At 38.4% G+C, this 21,025-nt stretch overlaps 1 protein-coding gene across 1 annotated transcript in view; it reads right to left on the bottom strand.

The window, feature by feature from the left end:
• The window catches only part of SGK1 (serum/glucocorticoid regulated kinase 1), a 142,460-nt gene extending 132,417 nt beyond the window's left edge, over positions 1-10,043 (bottom strand). Inside the window, exon 1 of the mRNA XM_007520024.3 lies at positions 9,338-10,043. Within this exon, the coding sequence (XP_007520086.1) occupies positions 9,338-9,406 (69 nt within the window). The 5' untranslated portion in view covers positions 9,407-10,043. The remainder of the gene's footprint in view (positions 1-9,337) is intronic.
• Positions 10,044-21,025: the final 10,982 nt, after the last annotated feature.

Raw genomic sequence — 21,025 nt, 5'->3', positions numbered from 1 at the left:
CCTCCTACATGTGGGAAGCCCGGGGCTCGAACCGGTATCCTTACATGGGCCCTTGTGCTTTGTGCCATTTGCGCTTAATCCGCTGCTACCGCCCAACTCCCTTCTTACAGTTTTCTAATCATAATTCTAGTTGGAGGTAGTTATTTCAGTGGTTGTCCGCTCCCCATATTTGTTTTATCTTACTAAGAATTTGCAAATTACAGAATCTAGATAAGCTTAGAACTTTTCTTGCTTCAGAGTTATATATAGCACTCACAGGAGTCCGGGCGGTAGAGCAGCGGGCACGAAGTGGCACGAAGCGCAAGGACCGGCGTAAGGATCCTGGTTCTAGCCCCCGGCTCCCCACCTGCAGGGGAGTCGCTTCACAGGCGGTGAAGCAGGTCTGCAGGTGTCTGTCGTTCTCTCCCCTTCTCTGTCTTCCCCTCCTCTCTCCATTTCTCTCTGTCCTATCCAACAATGATGACATCGATAGCAACAACTATAATAACTACAACAACAAAACAAGGGCAACAAAAGGGAATAAATATATAGCACTCATACTTCCATACCTGTCCTTTAAAAAAAAAAAAAAAGGAGGAAAAAAAAAAAGCAACTTTCAGAGTACTCTGCCACACTTTTCATTCAAAATATATTCCTAGCAGTGCAGGAGAATGAGAGTCTGATTATCCTAGGACTTTCATGAGTTTCTGGGAAACAAAATATCTACTACCTGAGAATGACTGCTTGCCTATAATTTATAAGGCTGAATAGTAACTTCCTAGTATATACAAACCTAGCTAACCAAGCACTGCCCTGTTTAGCCCAATCTTTAAAAAATGTTAGTAGACACAATATGCTCTGATGCTTGAGGCACCAGAAGATCCAGGTTTAATTTCTAAAACTGCCATAAGCCTGAGCTGAGCAGAAATCTGGTTTAAAAAAATAATAATATTATAAGTAAATAAATAAAATATTTATATTTTTTAAAAGTAGGTTAAAGGGAGTCGGACTGTAGCGCAGCGGGTTAAGCGCAGGTGGCGCAAAGCCCAAGGACCAGCATAAGGATCCAACAATGACAACAACAATAACTACAACAATAAAACAACAAGGTCAACAAAAAGGGAATAAATAAATATTAAAAAAAAAGTAGGTTAAAGTGGGAAAAGCGTATTGAACTCAAACTTTCCTTTTTCTTTTTTTTTCTTTTCTTTTTATTTATTTATTCCCTTTTGTTGCCCTTGTTGTTTTATTGTTGTAGTTATTATTGTTGTTGTTGTCGTTGTTGGATAGGACAGAGAGAAATGGAGAGAGGAGGGGAAGACAGAGAGGAGGAGAGAAAGATAGACACCTGCAGACCTGCTTCACAGCCTGTGAAGCAACTCCCCTGCAGGTGGGGAGCCGGGGTTCGAATCGAGATCCTTATGCCGGTCCTTGTGCTTTGCGCCACCTGCGCTTAACCCGCTGTTCCTTTTTCTTTGTTCACACTCAGTGGCTTTAAAAAAAGGAGGGGAAACAATCATTTAAAGAACAGCATTAAGATTCTATACAGGAAAAAACATAATGAAGAATTGTGTCATAGTGAAGTCAGTAATTGAGATTAAGGTACAAAGAAGTAAAAAAGAAAGAAGGAAAGAGAGAGATAAACATGATTGTGTTTGTTTTGTTTGGACTAGTAAGAAAACACGTTGTAGTAAATAAGTTATAATGTACAGATTGGGTTCATAGATAAGCTCAGGTCAAGTTTCTTTTAAGGACCTCTCAACTGTTAGGAGGTAGTAGCAAAATAATTTTGAATAAGATTTATTTTTTGAAGGGCAACAAAAGGGAAAATAAATAAAATTTTTTAAAAGATTAATTTTTTTAAGTCTCCACTTATATGTGCTCCACACCCAAACACTGAATGAAAATATATTTAGAGCCATTAACTTGCTTCAAGAACAAAGAAAGGGGGAGAAGACAAGACCTTGATTTTAGAACAAATTAATATATAGTTTTTTCATCCACTTGAGTCATATTTTCATTTACTAGATATAGTGAACAAAATAATGTCTCTTCTTTCCTTGAGGAACTTTCAGCCCTTGGGAAACATAGATGAATAAATAGTCTTAATATTCTAAGGCAGTTGGAGTTGGTGATGTGCTGTGCGATTGTAATATATCTAGGAGATACTGAAACAGCTCAAAATTTAGCTCCTTCTGAAGAAAACACAAGTCAGTGTTGTCCCTTTCCAGGAAGCATGGCCAAATTCCTGGTGAAAATCAAGGTAGACTTCTGATTCTGATTTGTTGGAAAGCGTTCCTACTGTTCTCAGGAGTTTCTTGGCAAATGAAACTCTTCATAGTTATGACCATGCTCCATCACCACTGTAACATTCTCTGGATCATCCTCACAGGATATTTCTAGAGAGGAGGGTCAATTTTTCTTCAGTGTTAGCATGAAGACAGTCCACTACAGTAACTCAAATGTGAAGAGTAGTAATGCTAAAATTTCCTGCCCAAATTTAATTATATCCCTTCCTGACATTATAACCACAAAACACTCTGAACTTCAGTTTCTTTGGCTATAAAAAGGGGATAAAAGAGTCATTAGGGATTGCATAAGTGATTTGAACAGTGCCTGACTCTCAGAGAAAGTTGTGTTAGTCACCTGAAGACATGAAGAGTTCCACATAAAAAAGGACCTTTGCAGGGCAGGATAGCTCACTTGGATATTGCGTTTGCTTTGTCACTTGTTGACCTGAGATTCTAGTTTGGTGAATATAGCACTGAAGTGTTCTATCTGAAGATGATCATCAGCCTGTGTAGCAAGAAAAGGACTCTCCTACATTTCCTAAATTGACCCAACCACTATGGAAAACAGTCTGGAGATTCACCAGAACTCTAGAAAACAGGCCTACCTTCTGACCCAGCAATCCTTCTCCTAAGGATTTACCCAGGAAAAACAAAAACATCTACCTTAAAAAAAAAAAAAAAACAGCATAGCTTCTAAAATCCCAAATTTGGAAGCAGCCCAAGGATAGATGAATAACTAAGAAAGTTGTGATACATATAAACTATAGAGTATTACACAGCTGTTAATAATGATAGAATCATCTCCTTTGCAATACCCTGGTCCGAACCTGAAGACATCATGTTGAGTGCAACAAGACAGAAAGAGAAAGACCAATACCAAATGATATTACTTAAGGAAAACTTAAGAAGAAAGTAAGTAAAGGAGAATATAAGGTGAAACATGGACTGGGTGTGGCTTGTCCACCAAAGCAAAGGGGAAGGAAGGGAAGATGAAGGGAAGATGAAGGGAAGATTGGGGTCCTGGTGTGTTTCTTACACATCAATAAAGGGGAAATGAGTGGCTGTGCCTGTGTATTAAAGACTATACTGGGAGTCAGTCAGTAGTGCAGCAAAGCACAAGGACCAACGTAAGGATCCCCGTTTGAGCCCCTGGCTCCCCACCTGCAGGGGAGTCGCTTCAAAGGCGGTGAAGCAAGTCTGCAGGTGTCTATCTTTCTCTCCCCATCTCGGTCTTCCCCATCTCTCTCCATTTCTCTCTGTCCTATCTAACAGCGACGACAACAATAATAACTACAACAACAATAAAAACAACAAGGGCAACAAAAGGGAAAATAAATAAAATTTTTTTTAAAAAGACTATACTGTAAACCATTAACCCTCCCCCCCCCAAAAAAAAAAGCTCAGAGGTAAGTTGTAAATTGTATACTAACAGAGCATCAGAGGTATCTATGACCAGAATAATGTAGCAGCAACAAGACTAGAATTTTGAGAATATGGCATGGTATGACAATCTATTTCATATAAGTTTTTGTACAAACTTCTATGTGCTCTGTAGACACACATACACATGCACATACACAGAGACACATAAAATGTCAGATTGAAGCATTGGAATGATGACAAAAAAGTTTTAAAGGACTTTTTTTTTTATCATTGCAATTCAGATGATTTTAGCAGACAATGAAGAACAATAAAGGAAAATAAATTGCAAGTGTGTCTTTACAATGCTTATGGGACAGTTACGGGAAACTACTAAACCACTCCCGAGGAGCTTGCTTTGATTTCTCAGCTCTGCTAGAATAAACATCATTACCTTGTATTTGTTTCCTGTCATTTTAAGAGAAAGAAAGAATTTAAAGCAGCCATACCTTTCTCTCTTCTTTGACCATCAGGGATTGATTAAAATCAATAGGCAGGGAGATGCTAAGATGTTAAGGAAAGGAACTTTAGAGTCAGGTGTTTTGATCCAAACCTTGACTCTGTCATTAATGAGATGTCTGATTTAGAGTTTTTTTTTCATCTATGAACTGGTGATATCTTCCTGAGAATTGTTTTGAGGGTGAGAATTTTAAAAAGCAAATTTACTTACCTGTCTTAGAATACAGCCTACCTATAGTAGCACTACATAAGTTTTATCATTTTTAAAAACTATTTAAAGGAATTGTGAGCTCAGACCAACAGGGATGCAGAGGTTACACATGCTCCTATGAATAGACATGGGCTCTAGGTCTCATCAGTGGGGTTTTTAGTTAAAGATATTTAAATACTTTTGCCATATTTGGGGCCTACTCTCTGTCCTGACATAGTTTTCCAGTCCTATTCCCAACTCTGACATCATCTTCCCACACAATACTTTTCATCCACCTGCATGTTAGTTGTTGGGCTCAGACAAAAATTAGTAAAGCCATGAGGCCCTTGAAATGTACCTAAAACAGACTTCATAGCTTCTTTTAACATCAAAACCTCAAATTTCATCTGCTATAGTCTTACCTTTAGGTTTCTGATTATTCAACTATTTGTTCTTCTTTATATTGTAATGCTTTTCAGCCACCAAGTTGTAGAGGATACTATGAAGCCAACCTTACCAATGTGTCCTGGAACCCCACCTCTCCAGAGCCCTGACCCACTAAGGAAAGATAGAAACAGGCTGAGGGTATGGATTAACCTGCCAACATTCAGGTTCAGCAGAGAAGCAATAATAGAAGCCTTCTGCACCCCATAATTACCCAGAATCCATACTCCCAGAGGGAAAAAGAATGGTGAAGCTCCCAATGGAAGAGACAAGAGATACAGAGCTCTGGTGATGGGAATTGTATGGGATTGTACCTCTCTTATCCCACAATCTTATTGCTCATTTTAAATCACTAATAAAAATAAATAAATAAATTTACAAAATCAAGAAATGCTGATTTGTGGTAGAAATGTCCTTAACATGGTTCAAGCCCCCGGCTCCCCACCTTGCAGGGGAATTGCTTCACAGGAGGTGAAGCAGGTCTGCAGGTGTCTGTCTTTCTCTCCCCCTCTCTGTCTTCCCCTCCTCTCTCCATTTCTCTCTGTCCTATCCAACAACAATGACTACAATAACAATAACAACAATAACTACAACAGTAAAACAACAAGGGCAACAAAAGGGAATAAATAAATATTTAAAAAAAAAAAAGAAATGTCCTTAACAGTGCTGTTGACTTGGCAATTAGCTCTACGAAGACAAGAATTGGAAGTTATTTATTTATTTTACCAAAGTAATGTTCAGCTCTGGTTTATGGGAATTGAACCTGGAGCCTTCAGTGCCTCAGGTATGAGAGTCTGTTTTACATAACAATTATATTATCTTTCTCAGTCTGACAAGAACTGGATTTTTTTTTTTTCCTGCTCTGCTTAAAAATAAAATGAACAAGTGAAACTTGAAGCACTAGATTGGTTTGAGAGCTTAATGAAGAAGAAAGAACACTGGATCTGGAATGAAATCCTAAATGTGATGGATGGCTTAGCCCCAACCTAATTTGAGTAGATGATTCTCTTTCCGAGCAACTCCATTTCCTTATCTCCCAAACAGAGGTCAATGAAGGACATCTAAGGTTCTTTTCAAAGCCAAAATCTGTACAGCTAGCTATCCTTGTGAGTATTACACAAGCTAATGTAATGCTGAAGAAGTATATGCTTAAAGTATTTCCAAGAGAGATTATCAAATTGAAGATAATATAGTTGACATTTCCTGAGTTATCAAGTAAGAATGTGAACCATTAATAAACCTTTAAATTCATGACAGTGGGTCATCTTTAGCACAATTGATAACAAAGCTCATGATTGTGATAGTAAAACTGATAAGAACCTTTCTTCATTCACCTTAAATGAAACTTTAGAGACTCCAAGAATTAAAAAAAAAAAAACCATAATCCATAAGCATCTAACTTATCATTCACACAGAAAGGAAGAAAGTAGAACTCTTATTTAATTTAGTTTAGCAATTCTCAACTAAGTGAAATTAAGCCGCTTTAAATAAGTTTTTAAAACACGAGGATAGAAAACATAAATGCTAAGGATTTTGTGGAACTAGCTAGCACCAGGGCTGCTTTTCTTTAGAGTGCATTTTCCTAGAAGCTGAATTTCCTGGGGCTGTTTCCATCACTGTCATTGTTACTCTCACCATAGATGGGCTAAAAAGGAGCTTGAGAAGCTTGTCTGCTTTTATAGGTTTTATAAAATAAGCAAGGGCATAAAGATTGCTTCTGGAAAGAAAAAAAAAATCTGCTGTGAGAAAGAAAGGTGATTTGAAGTCGAGTCTGAATTAAGAATACAGATTTTGGATCAAAGCAGGTTTAAATGTTGATTCTGCTACTTTTTTTCAATATGTGACCTTGGACCATTTGTTTCATTTCTCCAAGCCATACGCTCCACATTTTATAATCTTACTGTATGAAGATAAAATGAGATAATGCATACAAAACATTTAGGTGCATGCTTATAACATAATAAGCACTCAATAAATTGTGTACATACCTAACATCCTAAATGAATGGAGAGGGTTTATTCTCTTTTGATAAACTTCTTACATTCATTTTTAGAATGTCTTAATAACTAAATTTAGGCATTCTATAATTACAATTTGGATGCAAACCTCAGTGTGTGTGTGTGCGCATGTGTGTGTGTGTGTGTGTGTGTGTGTGTGTGTGTGTGTGTTTTAAGTGAATCCTAAAAAATTATTTTTCCTCCAAGGTGTCTTTAGGGTTTTCATGTGGGTACAGAACAAAGGTTTACTATGTAAGACTTCTAGATAGGTTAGGAGTAAAACATGAAGGAATGTGTGGGGTTTCAACATCAGAATATAGAAAAATGGATCATTCTTAGATGAAAACAAAGGCATTTAACATATGACTATGTAAAACTCAGGAAAGTTCTGGAAGATACAGACATAGATATGGCAAAATCAGCAATCCACTAAGGGAAGGAAGAGGGAGGAGGAGGTAGGCCTGACCTCAGTATTGTCTTAATGTTTATGCATTTATTTACATTTTAATTGAAAAATTAAAAATACAAACGAACAAAAACAAAGCCCAAAGTAAAGTCACCATTCTAGCTGCAGCGAACTTTTAAAACAGCATTTGTTGACTATTTCAGTAGAGAAGGCAGGAATTTATTCCTGGGGCTCTCCATAATGTGGTTCAAAGCTACAATCAGTTTGCTGTCCTTGAGGAGCAAGGAGAACAGGAAGGGGCAATTCCAATCCTCTTTACAGCAACTGATAGACCTAGGTTAGAAGACAAATGAAGAAGTGTGCCACATACCTTGAGGTAATCTTTTTTTGGCATGTACACAGATAAGACATTTATATCCTGGAGTGTCTTTACAAAATTTAGTATACAGAAAGGCCAACTGAGAGCCATGGGTGTACTGTGCTTTTAACTAAAATGAATATGTCTATTAGCAAATTTCCATAGCGGAAGAAAGAAGAGACAGTATTTTAAAAAATAAATAAATAAAATAAAGCTCTCTCCTGCTACTTGGTTGACACAGGATACCAGAGTGAGAAGTTTTTTACAGTATCACATTCACTCTAGTCACCTCAAAACCAACAAATAAATTAATGCAAAGAGTATAAAGAGAGTAAGTATTGAATTATGGGCTGTGGAACTGATTACTAGCAAAACATTTGCTTACTCTTGGAAATTCATTTTTACAAATGGAATGAAATATTCTGACTTCAGAGAAAACATTCTGGAGCCCTGAGAAGCTGCCCTGACTTGCTTTCACTTAGTCTTAACTAGTGATAATCTGGGCTGGTGTTCGGCCCCAAGAACAGTTGCCAGGAGAAGTTTTGCTTTGGTTTTAATGTATATGCTATGGCCCAACAACCTGAAGGTACATTTTGCTTTACTTAAGTCAACTCAATCCAGAGTATGTGGGGGTCCATAATGACCCCCTGACTGGGCCCAACACACTGTTTACGTCCTGCCTTCCCAGCTAGCCCCTTTATAGAGAAATCAGCCTACCCCATAACTCATTGTGTTGTGCGGAGGAGTTGAGTGAATGATTGCATTTCAGACACAGTACAAAAAGAACCTGAATAAAGAGAAGGAAAGATCAATGAAGAGAACCCTTTGATGGAAGTGCCCTGGGATACTAAATAGGACAGGGCAGCTGGGGGATTGGAGGAAACTCTTCATAAAGGTGTCAATCAGCAGTCCTTAACAGTTAATTGTTTCTAACCACCAACTCATGTATAACAGATTTAAACAGACCACCAGAGTGATTATTCTGATAAACTGGGGTTACTGAAAACCCCTATTTATTTTTGTCATTTATAACTTGTGTCTGAGGAACATGAATGTGAAAGAAAGAAAAAGAAATGATTGTAGAGTGAAGCTTAGTTCTCATAGTGTCATTAGAATTCAGCCTACCCACTGCTCTCTGTTAAAAAAGAAAAGAAAAAATGGAAGTCATATTAAGAAAACTGTGGCAATTTGAAATTGGGGCGTTAATATGCTGTATTTTCTCATTTTTTAAGAGGTCATTCTAATCCTTTGCTATTTTTGACACAGGTAGAAACTCAGCAAGTTATTGACTGAAAAGGCTTAGGAAGTCAGAAGCTGCACATTGTGACTAGTGAAGATGATAATGCACAGCCCAGCAATGAGTGAATGAAGGGTGTGGGGAAAGTTGGACCCTTCAAAGACAACACAAATTAGTCCTCGGACATATTACTAATCATACTCCTATTTGAGCCAATTCTCTTTGAAACTCCCTATACTCTGTGTCTTTGATTGAGAAATTTCCATTTTCAATTGAAACCCCTCTTAAGGTATTCTAGCCCAACCACTCCTCCCAAAGCAACTCTGTGAAGGTACGCCCTGTTCCCCCCATCCCCCCACCCCAACACACACACTGCTACCCCCCCTCCCCCCCCCCCAGTTTACACCAGGGCAGGTATTTTTCTCCCAGATGGACCGCTGCTGCCAGAAGCATTCATTCAGGGTTGGGTAACAAAACCTTAAGCTCACCTCAGGCAAGCATCCAAAAGCATTTCAGAGAGAAGAACAGAAAACAAAAGAAACACAACCGGTCCTTACCCGCTTCTTAAAAAATTGGAAGGCTGAGCATTTCTTGACTGGGAAACCATTCATGTCTTTGTTTACCATTTTCCACAGCGAGGAGGAGTGCACAGTTATAGATCCAGGGTGGCCACCGCCTGGTCAGTGCATCTGGTTCCCGGTTTTCCCTTCAGGAGACAGTTAATGAAGACCCAGCGGGATGGAGACTCTAACCCCGCTCGGGTCTTCACTCACACGTCCTGCAGCATAGACTACTGCAGCAACCTCTCCCCACTTTCTGTTGCCACCGGCAATGGCTTTTCTCTTTCCATTATTGCTCTGAAATCTATTTGAAATCTAGTTCAATACCCCAGGATACAACAACGGATTCAAGGAGATGCTCCAACCGCTGCCGAGTAGGAGGAGGGGACCTCCTGCGCCCCTCCCCCCTCCAGCTACCTGGCAGCTCTGCAGCGAGCGCTAGGGGCGAGCCGCTCTGCTCCAGGTGATGCACTTCTGAAGGCTGCTGGAGAAGAGAGCTGTTTTTGATTGTGCAAGTTCCAGTGGGAGCTGTAGTTAAGCAGCTGAGAGGAGTAAGAAAGAGCAGAAGCCAGAGGGAGGGTCAGAGTGCCGCGCCAGAAAGGCAGAGGGAGAGAAAGCTATGCTGGAAGACGCAGCAATTCATGAATATCTGAGCAGCTGATGGAGTGAAGGCATCAGTTCAGGATGCACTGAAAAAGCACTTGACTCCCCCGAGGGCTACTTCAGGAGCTCCTGTCTCCCTCTTTTTGTTGTTAGGACCATTTAGACCAGAGTTTCCTATAAAATCAAGACTATCTTTATTGAATGTTCTTTGGAATTCTTGTGATAGTGTTTCTGAATGAAAGCATCATTCATATACAATAGTTCTCATCAAATGTATTACTTCTTGTCTGCTCAAATGTGGAGGAACAGGAAATAAAATGTGACTATTGCTCTAATAACAATGGAGAACCTCTCATTTCCAAGAACCTTTTCTATAGATCCTCTCCTACTAGTCATAATATAGGACAACAATAAAGGCTGTTGTTTTTCTTCTTAATTAAATAAGCCTGTTTTTAAAATAACACAGTAGATAACAACACAAAGTGCTTTAGACAAAAGATAACAAGCATTGCCAAATAGTATTACTGAACACATTAAGGAAGAGGGAGGGCTAGGAAATGAGTATCTTCCAATCAAGTAAACTCTGTCCTTCAAATCTTCACTTATGCTATTCTTTGTTTAATTAAATTCATTTGTTAAAGCCATTTATGTATGGCCTTTTCTTTCCTCCATCTTTTCTTTGAACTTTTTTATATAGGACTTGAAAACTGGGGCTTATAGTGAAGTGGATAGAGTAGAGAATTTAAACCTGGCATCTGATTTGGCTATGCTATCACAGAAGAGTGGCTTTCTGCCAGTCATCTGACATTGTGTCTCTCAGATAGTGCTTGGACCTTAAAATGGAGGCAACTGCTCATTCATTCACTCATTCATTTATTCAGTCATTCACTTGCTTGCTGTGTCATTTCATTAATCCATCAAATCAGATCTTAATCAGAAGATAAAACACAAGTAGAACCTGAGCTGGAATTGGCGTATTGCCCCAAAGTAAAAGACTCTGGGTTGGGTGGGGGGGCAGAATACAGGTCCAAAAAGGATAACAGAGGACCTAGTGGGGGTTGTATTGTTATATGGAAAACTGGGAAATGTTATGCATGTACAAATTATTGTATTTACTGTGAAATGTAAAACATTAATTCCCCAATAAATAAAATTAAAGAAGAGAAAAGAAAAAATCAGATCTTAACATATCAAATGCTGCCAGCATGTAAAGTTTGTATGTATGTATTTTTTATTGGGAGCTTAATGGTTTATAGTACAGTTGTTGGCATATGGGTACAATTTCCCATCTCGGTAAGGTAGGTGCCTACACCTCCACCTTATGTCTTTTTCCATCATCATGCACTGGGACTTGAAAGATACTCCCACCCACTCACCTGCACCCTGAGTCCCCAACACCCCCACAGTCTTTCGCCAGAGTCTTGAGGAGTTTGAAGACATCATGTTACGAGAGACAAACCAGTAAGAGAATGGTAAATATGTCATATGCTCTCTTATGGGCAGAATTTAAGAAATAATAACAGAATGGGTGAACAAAAAACAAAACTTGGACTGGTTTGGTGTAAGGTATTTTTTTTTTTTACAGCCAATTATAAAGGGATGGATAAATAGATAAAGTTACAATGTCTGCTTGAAAAACTGATAGCAAACTCCTTGAAACTGTGTTTATATTTACTTAATCTAACATTGTGAAAATACTTATCTGACAGTCTCTGGTAAGAAAAGAAACATAGGGAGTTGTGGCACAAAGCACAAGGACCGGAGTAAGGATGCCGGTTCGAGTCCCCGTCTCCCCACCTGCAGGGGAGTTGCTTCACAAGCAGTGAAGCAGGTCTACAGCTATCTGTCTTTCTCTCTCCCTCTCTGTCTTCCCCCTTCTCTCTCCATTTCTCTCTGTCCTATCCAACAACAACGACAACAATAATAACTACAACAATAAAACAACAAGGGCAACAAAAGGGAATAAATAAAATAAATATTTATAAATAAATAAATAAATTAATTAATTAATTATTTTTTAAAAAGAAAAGAAACATGGACAGGGTGGTGGCGGTTCAAGCCCCCGGTCCCCACCTGCAGGGGAAAAGCTTTGCAAGCAGTGAAGCAGGGCTGTAGGTGTCTCTCTGTCTCTCTTTCTCTATCACCCCTTCTCTCTTGATTTATGAATGTCTCTATCCAATAAATAAATAAAGATAATAAATTTTAAAAAAAGAAAAAAAGAAATGAAAAGAAACATACAGGACCAGGGATATAACACATCAATAATGGACAGAACTTGGATTTGAGAGGTCCCAAGTTCAACACCAGGCATCATCAATAGCTAGAGATGAGCAGTGCTGATATGGTTAAGGGAAAAAAAAATGTGTTAATGTCTCCTTTCTTAAATAAATAAACAAATTTAAAAGAAAAAAGCACATAGGTTAATTGGGGGAGGGTATGCATTGCTTTCACAGAATTAGGATTCAAATATTTGTAGCTAAAATACTTTTTCCTGAAAGAGTAACAAGAGAATCCTGTTTACTAAATGCTTTAAGGTTTCTAAAAAGCAAACATGCAACACAAAACTAAGGGGAAATGTGTTTGGTTTTCTAACATGCATCATTCAGTTTGCAGCACTGACAGGCTTTGTGGTTTTTCTAAACAGTTCATTTAAAATCTTAGCAGTTGAAAGATGCTTTGAAGGGTAGTAGGGATGTTCTCATTCATGGTTGTTTCGGTGATTACTATATATAACTTATCAAACTATAAACACATATACATATACATATACATATACATATACATATACATATACATATACATATACATACACATATACATAGTTGTGTTCTGTGTAAGTTATAGGTCAATAAGGCTAATCATAAAAAATCATTGATTTTTAAGTTCTTTCATCCTTTGCATTACCTTTTCCTCCAAAATATTTTAACTGATATTTATGAAGTTTGGGTGATAGAGGATCTCTCTAAGCATTTGGTGGGAAATAAATGATTGGGAACGTGCATTAATTCTGCTTTAGTCTAGCATGCACACTTAGTTAAGTATATATTTTACTTGGGAATAAAAAGGAAATGGCTAGTAGAAAGTAGAAGATGAAGAAAAAGTTAACTATAGGCATGAGAAAAAAAAGAGTTCTGCAAAGTGCAAGGACCTGCGTCAGCCCCTAGCTCCCCACCTGCAGGGAAGTTGCTTCACAAGTGGTGAAGCAAGTCTGTAGGTGGCTATCTTTCTCTCCTCTCTGTCTTCCCTTCCTTTCTCCATTACTCTCTGTCTTATCCAACAATGACAACATCAATAACTACAACAATAAAAAAATTCTTTAAAAAAAAAAGTTCGATCTATCTTTCCTCCCCTTGAAGACACACTTAATGTCTGCATACTTCTGTGTTCTTCAGTGGTTAAAAGCAAATGATAAATCAGTAAGGTTAGACTTATCAAACATGCATATATACCTCTTGCACAAGCTTAGAACATAGCTTAAGAGCCCCTAGGTAAAGCATAAGGACTGGCATGAGAATTCTGGTTCCAACCCCCCGCCCCCCACCTGCAGGGGAGTTGCTTCACAAGAGGTAAAGCAGGTCTGCAGGCATCTATCTTTCTCTCCCCCTCCCTGTCTTCCCCTCCTCTTCCCATTTCTCTCTGTCCTGTCCAACAACAATGACATCAATAACAACAACAATAATAACTACAATAAAAAAACAATGGCAACAAAAGGGAAAATAAATAAATATTATAAAAATAATAATAATAAAAAAGAACCCCTAGCTAAAACAATGTTTTGGGGGAGAAGAGTAAGAGTAAGGTGAATTAAAGTGCTTAGTAGGAAAACACATGATCAAACAAAAGCATGCAGATATGAGTGCTCTTTTCAAGGAAAAGAGATAAGGATTTTGTTTTCTGTTACTCAGAGGAAGACACCCTTGAAGAGTGTACATGTAAGTTATTTTTTACTTTAGACAGAGAGACAGAGACAGAGTGAAAGAAAGCACAGCACCAAAGCCTCCGGCAGTGTAGTGGAGGTCAGGCTTGAACATTGGTTGGGCGTATGGAAAGCAGCAACCTACCCAACTGAGCTGTTTCTCTGACCTATGATCTTTTTTCTTTACTTCTTTTTTTTTTTTATTAAGTGATTTTAAATATTTATTTATTCTCTTTTGTTGCCCTTGTTGTTTTATTGTTGTAATTATTATTGTTGTCATCATTGTTGGATAGGACAAAGAGAAATGGAGAGAGGAAGGGAAGACAGAGAGGTGGAGAGAAAGACAGACACCTGCAGACCTGCTTCACTGTTTGTGAATCAACTCCCCTGCAGGTGGGGAGTCAGGGCTGGAACCAGGATCTTTACACTGGTCCTTGAGCTTTGCGCCACCTGTGCTTAACCCACTGCGCTACAGCCAGACTCCCAAGTACTTCTTTTTTATTTACTTTATGAGAGATTTGGAAAGGCAGAAAGAGAGCAAGAAAAGAGAGCCGAGCACCATTCAATCGTATGGTCATATGTGGAGCTGGCAATCCCAAGTAGGGCTCTGTAAAGCATGCACTCTACCTGCTGAGTCACCTCCAGGATATGCAAAGTTGCCCCCCCCAAAAAAATGACCTGCACCCAGAATTCAGTACGCCTCCCATTAAATTAATCTTTTGCTAAAGGAATACTTTGGGGTGACAGATTTTTGCTCCCCTATGACACTGTCTTAGAGTCTTCACTGAATTCTAAGGAAGGCTCTGGAAAAACAAACAGAATTTATTTCTACTGCTAAAAAGAAGAGACCGTCTAGTGGAGGAAGATATATTTATGTAAGCATGACAGACCTTTTCAACAGCTATCTATCCACCTATCAGAGTATTAACCCCACCTTTGTTTGTCGGGTACATGTGTGGGTTAAAATGAGTAAGAGGGTGAGGAGAGGCCCAGGAAGTTCTCCGAAAAAGAAGATATTATTACAGAGTCTTATCTTAAGAAAACGAGTAGAGATAACTGGATAAGAACAAGTATAGGGTCCATAATTTGGTCTATATTTGTGTCTCTGCAAAATAAATAAATAAATAAAGGAGTATGTTAGCTGTATTGTGTTAGCTAGGGAGGGTGGAATAGGGAGTTGTTGGGGAATTGTGCAACCCGACAGGGAGTATGAGAAAAGAAGATACTGCTTTTCTACCTTTCTACCTCTGTTTTCATAAAGAAAGTTGCCTGTTGGTAGGCCCAAAGGCATTTCAATGACGTATGAAGCATTCCCTTGCCAGACTTATTTAAAAGGAGCATGGACCACTGCTTAGGATAAAAAGGGAAACAGCACACAAGTTCAATTTCAATACATTAAACTTGTTTTGATTAGATTAATTAACTCAGCCTCTTTAGTCATTCAATATGCTTGCTCGTTTTTGTAGCCCTAGAATGCAGTGGAGTGTTTGGGTCATGCTTGGTACTCACTTTGAGTTTCGAACAAACTCAGTAGAAGTCTGCAAAGCTAAAATGTCTGTGACCCTCATGCCAGCTCATTTACAGGAATCATTAAACATGTTTGAGATTTTTAAACCAAGTGAATGCCTCATAAGCAATGTGCTAAGCTGTCATAAGAGGAACAACCTCTAATCTTCACCATTTCCTTTTTTTCTTAACAATTCCTTGATTTTTAAAATAAACTTTTTTTTTTTTTTTAGTGAAAGGGAAAAGGAGAGAAGACCACCATTCTAGAACACGTGATGGTGGGGACTGAACTCAGGACCTTATGCATCCAAGTCTGATACTCTACTCATTGTATACCTTCTGGGGCTGCAAAGCTTTTATTTGTATGTATGTATTATTTCATATTGTATTTTATAATAATAATATAATAATAATAGCTTTTTTTTTTTTTTTTTTTTTTAACCAGAACACTGCTTAGTTCTGGTTTATGGTGCAGGGAATTAAACCTGGGATCTTGGAACCTCGGCACAATAGCATAACCATTATGCTATCTCCCCTGCCTTGTATTTATTTTAATGAGAGAGAGAATCCAGAGCATTCCTCTGACATAAGGCAGTGTTAAGGACTGAACCTGGGCTCTCAGTGGCCTTAATCATGCAAATTTGAATCACTGTATTTTCCTAAATATCAGTGACATTTGGGATGCATTGGATCGACCTTCTCGTGGTGCATCCAGTGAGTACCCATTCATTGGGGAAACTGACGATCCTTCCTAGCCGACTGAATCCACATGGATCCCAGTCACTTTCAAAGCCAGCAACAAGCAGCTCCCGACAGCTTTCAACCTGACCTGTTGACTGGCTACGGAAGAAGGGCAAACGCCAGAAGAAGTGACATTAATCCTATTGAACAATACAACATAACTTTTTGTGGGAAATACTTTTTCACTTTGTTTAATTTACTTTCAAGATTACTGTTCAGCTCTGGCTTAAGGCTATGATAGGAACTGAACCTGAGACCTGGGAGCCTCAGGCAAGGCTGTTTTGCATAACTATTGTGTTAACTTCTCAGTCCCTTTTAATGGAAAATTCTAAAGAATTCCTTGAAGCTCTATTTGTTTTTGTTTTTTTTGTAGTAAGTTCCCGCATCCCTCAGACAGTACTGTTTTACTTGTATAACACACAAAAATGTAACACAATAGAAAGGTAGGACTACCAATCTCGATATATAGGCATGTACATAGCCCTGAGGGCAAGAAGCTACAGGAGATTGAGAAATTGGTTGAGTCCGTGCTCTCCCGGCAGTTAATATGGTAAAATTAAATTTGGAAAACAAGAGGACATTGATCAGAAATTCACATCCCTCACCCACAACTTGCTCCTTAACCCCTTTAAATTTGAGACCTATTTCAAAGACTTTGTTCCATGTGGAAGTCTGAAGAGTGTCCAACAGGATTCAGGAGGCAGAGAGACACCTTCCATTTGTTAAATTTATTTATTTAGCCTCAGCTCCTTTTATCTACTTCAAGGATCCCTGAAAACAAAAGGATGAAGACGTTAATTTGACTGTTAGGTTTGACTGGCATTAAGCAAACCCCCCCCCCCCCTTTCTGAGGTAATAAGAAATGGCTTTTTTTTTTTTTCCCCTCGTTTTCCCAAACAGAACAGAAGCAAGCAAACTAAGATTTTTGAGAACTATCCATGGTGGTTATCTCCGGGAGGCTAGAGGATGGGGATACGGAACTTTGGTGGTGGGTGTGGTGTGGAGCTATATATTGCAATCTTACAATCTTATAACAAACTAATAACAAATAAAATTATTAAAAATAAAAACAAAACAATAAATAAAATCCGTTGCATGACTTTTATTTTATTTTTAAAAAAAGAAGTAGTGGAATCACATTTTGTTTCACAAGTTCCATCAACTCACTGGGTCTCACTTTTCTCATATGTAAAATGCTGCTGTAAAATGCATCCTTTCTACCTCACAATGAACTTTTCAATACCAAATGAGACATGAAAGGACTATGCAAAAACTAAGTAATTCTGCATATTTGGTTTTACTAGAATTAGGGACATAAACAGCTATTCCACAACCCCCAGTACCCCCAGAAGTAGGACATTGAATCTGTGCAATTTAAGTGCTCTTGGGTAAACATTTCCATGCAGATAAAAAGACAGAGACCTAGAACGAGGAACACATATCACAGATCCAGCTTTCCCCAGTGCCATATTATCTCCCATGTGGTGTCAGGGTTGAACATGTTCTTACATAGTGTACTATCTCTCACCCTTAGTGTTATACTTAAAAATGTTAATTAATTTATTCATTAATTCATTAATTCATTCCCTTTTGTTGCCCTTGTTATAGTTATTATTATTGTTATTGATCTCATAATTGTTGGATAGGACAAAGAGAAATGGAGAGAGGAGGGGAAGACAGAGAGGGGAAGAGGACACCTGCAGACCTGTTTTACCACTTGTGAAGGGACTCCCCTGCAGGTGGGGAGCCAGAGGCTCAAACCCGGACATGTACCTTGAGTTTTGCGCCACCTGTGCTTAACCCTCTGCGCTACTGACCTACTTCCAGTGTTATACTTTTAAGGGTAGTTTAATTTAGGCTGAGTAAAATATTTTTGTGTGGCAAAGTAAGTTGATGAATGAAATGTGAGTTTTCCTTATAAACGGGAAAGCACACAAGATAATAAACAATAAAATATCTGTCTAATTAGAAGTACACTTAAAGAAAAAGAGACACAAGTGGACAAGATAATTTTTTTTTGATATTTACTTATTCCCTTTGTTTTATTGCACTTGTTTTATTGTAGAAGTTACTGTTGTTATTGATGTCGTCATTGTTGGGTAGGACAGAGAGAAATGGAGAGAGGAGGGGAAGGCAGAGACGGGGAGAGAAAGATAGACACAAACAGACCTGCTTCACAGCTTGTGAAGCAACCCCTCCTGTAGGTGAGGAGCTGGGGCCTCAAACTCTTATCCTTAAGCCGGTCCTTGCGCTTTGCGACACCCGTGCTTAACCCACTGTGCTAACTCCCAACTCCCGATAATTTTTTTCCTCTTTTTTTCCCCTTTTGTTCCCCCCCTTTTTATTGTTGTTGTAGTTATTATTGTTATTATTGTTGTATAAGGCAGAGAAGAATTGAGAGAGGAGGGGAAGACAAAGGGGGAGAGAAAGACACCTGCAGATCTGCTTCACCGCTTGCGCTACAGCCTGACTCCAGGTAGTTAGTTATATTTTAATTTGTGAGGAATCTTTCACATTGTCGTTCATAGTAACTACACAAATTCATATTCCTGTCAATAGTGTATGTAGTAGTTGTCTCTCAGAAGAGCACTTCTATCAACATTTCTTAGAATTCCAATGTTAAAAGAAAAGTGGGAGTTGAGCATTAGTGCAGTGGGTTAAGCGCACGTGGTGCAAAGCTCAAGGAACGGCCTAAGGATCCCGGTTTGAGCCCCCGGCTCCCCGCCTGCAGGGGAATCCCTTCAAGGCGGTGAAGCAGGTCTGCATGTGTCTGTCTTTCTCTCCCCTTCTCTGTCTTCCCCTCCTCTCTCCATTTCTCTCTGTCCTATCTAACAATGATGACATTAATAACAACAATAAAAAACCAAAAAACAAGGGCAACAAAAGGAAATAAATAAAAATTTAAAAATGTTTTCTTAAAAAAGGATTCTTTAGTTCAAGGGAAGCTGTAGTATCTGATTAGGCAGGCATGTTGCCTATGTCTTCTTGTTACTTGCTTTCCACCTGGGCTCACGCAGTCATGCTGGTACCCATACACCCCTGTCTTTCTGTTTCTTTGCTTTTTCTCATTAGTTTCACATAATAACACGGTATCAAGCATACTTATGACATAACTTCTTCTCACACAAAAGTGTAAAGAAATCTTCTCCTGTGACAGTGGGATAACACATAGCCCAAGAGGACACATTAATATACTAGTAATTGCTCATCTGAATATTAGTAATAATTTAGTTAACAGATATAGTGATTTTATAGCCTTCCCTAATTTCACATTCATGTAGTTATTTCTATTTACTTGTTTAAATCATACAAAAGATTTAGAACCTTCACAAATTATTTGCTCAAAAGAAAATACATACTTTTTTGACTCAACAATCCTTATTATAGTGATCTCTTTTCCCCCTTACTTGCTATTTTAGTATGGTAATACTAAATGACTTTGTCATTAGGTCACCTTCATTCATGGAGACCTGGAAAACAAAAAGATATACACTTTCAATCAAAAAACAGATATATGTATTTCTTCAGTGAGAATGCACAGAACAGGTCAACGAAGTATTCTGCAAAGTTCATTATCATCTTGTGTTCTGTCAGTTGTTAAAGGGATGAAAGCATTTAACTGACAAACATGAGGTACCAAGATTTATCTCTGGGATAACATATGCCAATGTGATGCTCTTATATTCTCTATCTTTTTTTCCCATAAATTAATACATCTTTTAAAAGTACTTATGTATTTTACTTGATAGGACAGAGAGAAATTGAGAGGGGAAAAGGAGATAGAGAAGCACCTGTAATACTGCTTCACTGATCATAAAGCTTCCTTCCCCCTGCATGTGGGAACTGGGACATGCAGGTGGCAGCATGTATATTCAACAGAGTGTCCCACCACCCAACCCTTAATAAATTTTTTTTTTAAAGAGTCATTTTCATTTGCATATTTGATTGCCCTCTGACTTTGAGAAATGAGGCAGAAACTCTAGATGGAAATGGGTTTTAATGTGCTTTTGTAAGATGTAATTGGAAATTTTTAGTGATTATTCTCTTCTCTTTCAACATTCAACCTTTTAAAAAAATTTAATAGTGATTTAATATTGATTTACATAATTATAAGATAACAGGGATATAATTCTGTATCATTCCCATCACCAGAGTTCTGTATCCCCATTCCCTCCATTGGAAGCCACAGTAGTTCTCCAAGGTTGCAAATAGGGGCTGACTTTTATTTCTAGAACTATCTGTCTATATTTGCCCTTTTTATGGTTCTGCTTTCTCTTCCTAAATCACATATACAATATTAGTACTTCTAAATGTCTTCTTTTTTCTTATTCTGTCTCCAGGTCCTGATGGAATTGGAGTTGAGAGCTCTCTGGTTATCTTTCCGTAACATTTCTCTCCCTCTGGGAGTATGAACCAAAATTCTATGTGGGATGCAGAAGGTGAGAGTCCTGGCTTCTGTAACTGCTTCTTGCTGGACATGGGCATTGCCAATTTGATCCATACCCCCAGTCTGTTTCTGTCTTTCCTTTGTGAGGTAGGGTTCTAGAGATATGAGGTTTCAGGACACACTGGTGAGTCATCTGCCCAGGAAAATCAGGATGGAATTGTGATAGCATCTTCAACTTGGTGACTAAAAGGCAGTAATATAAAGCAGGACAAAATGATAATAGGAATAGGAACCAAAAAAAGTAAGAATAGAGCAGGTGAGAATAGGGATCTTAGGGTGGAAAGAAAAGAAGTCTATTTTAAGTATGTTCCTAGGGGCCCATGACTTTCCTAATTTTTGCTTGAGTTTGATAGCTAACATGGAGGTAGAAAGTTGGATTAGGGCAGAGAATAAGTCCCAATCTTGTACTCCGTTCAGGAACAGTGTTCCTCAAGTGGCAGAGTAGGATGGCCCAGCCTCCCTTCAGAGAATG

Source organism: Erinaceus europaeus, chromosome 4 (genome assembly GCF_950295315.1).
Source record: "Erinaceus europaeus chromosome 4, mEriEur2.1, whole genome shotgun sequence".
In the NCBI taxonomy this organism is placed as follows: domain Eukaryota; kingdom Metazoa; phylum Chordata; class Mammalia; order Eulipotyphla; family Erinaceidae; genus Erinaceus; species Erinaceus europaeus.
This window is presented reverse-complemented; position numbering and strand designations above follow the sequence as displayed.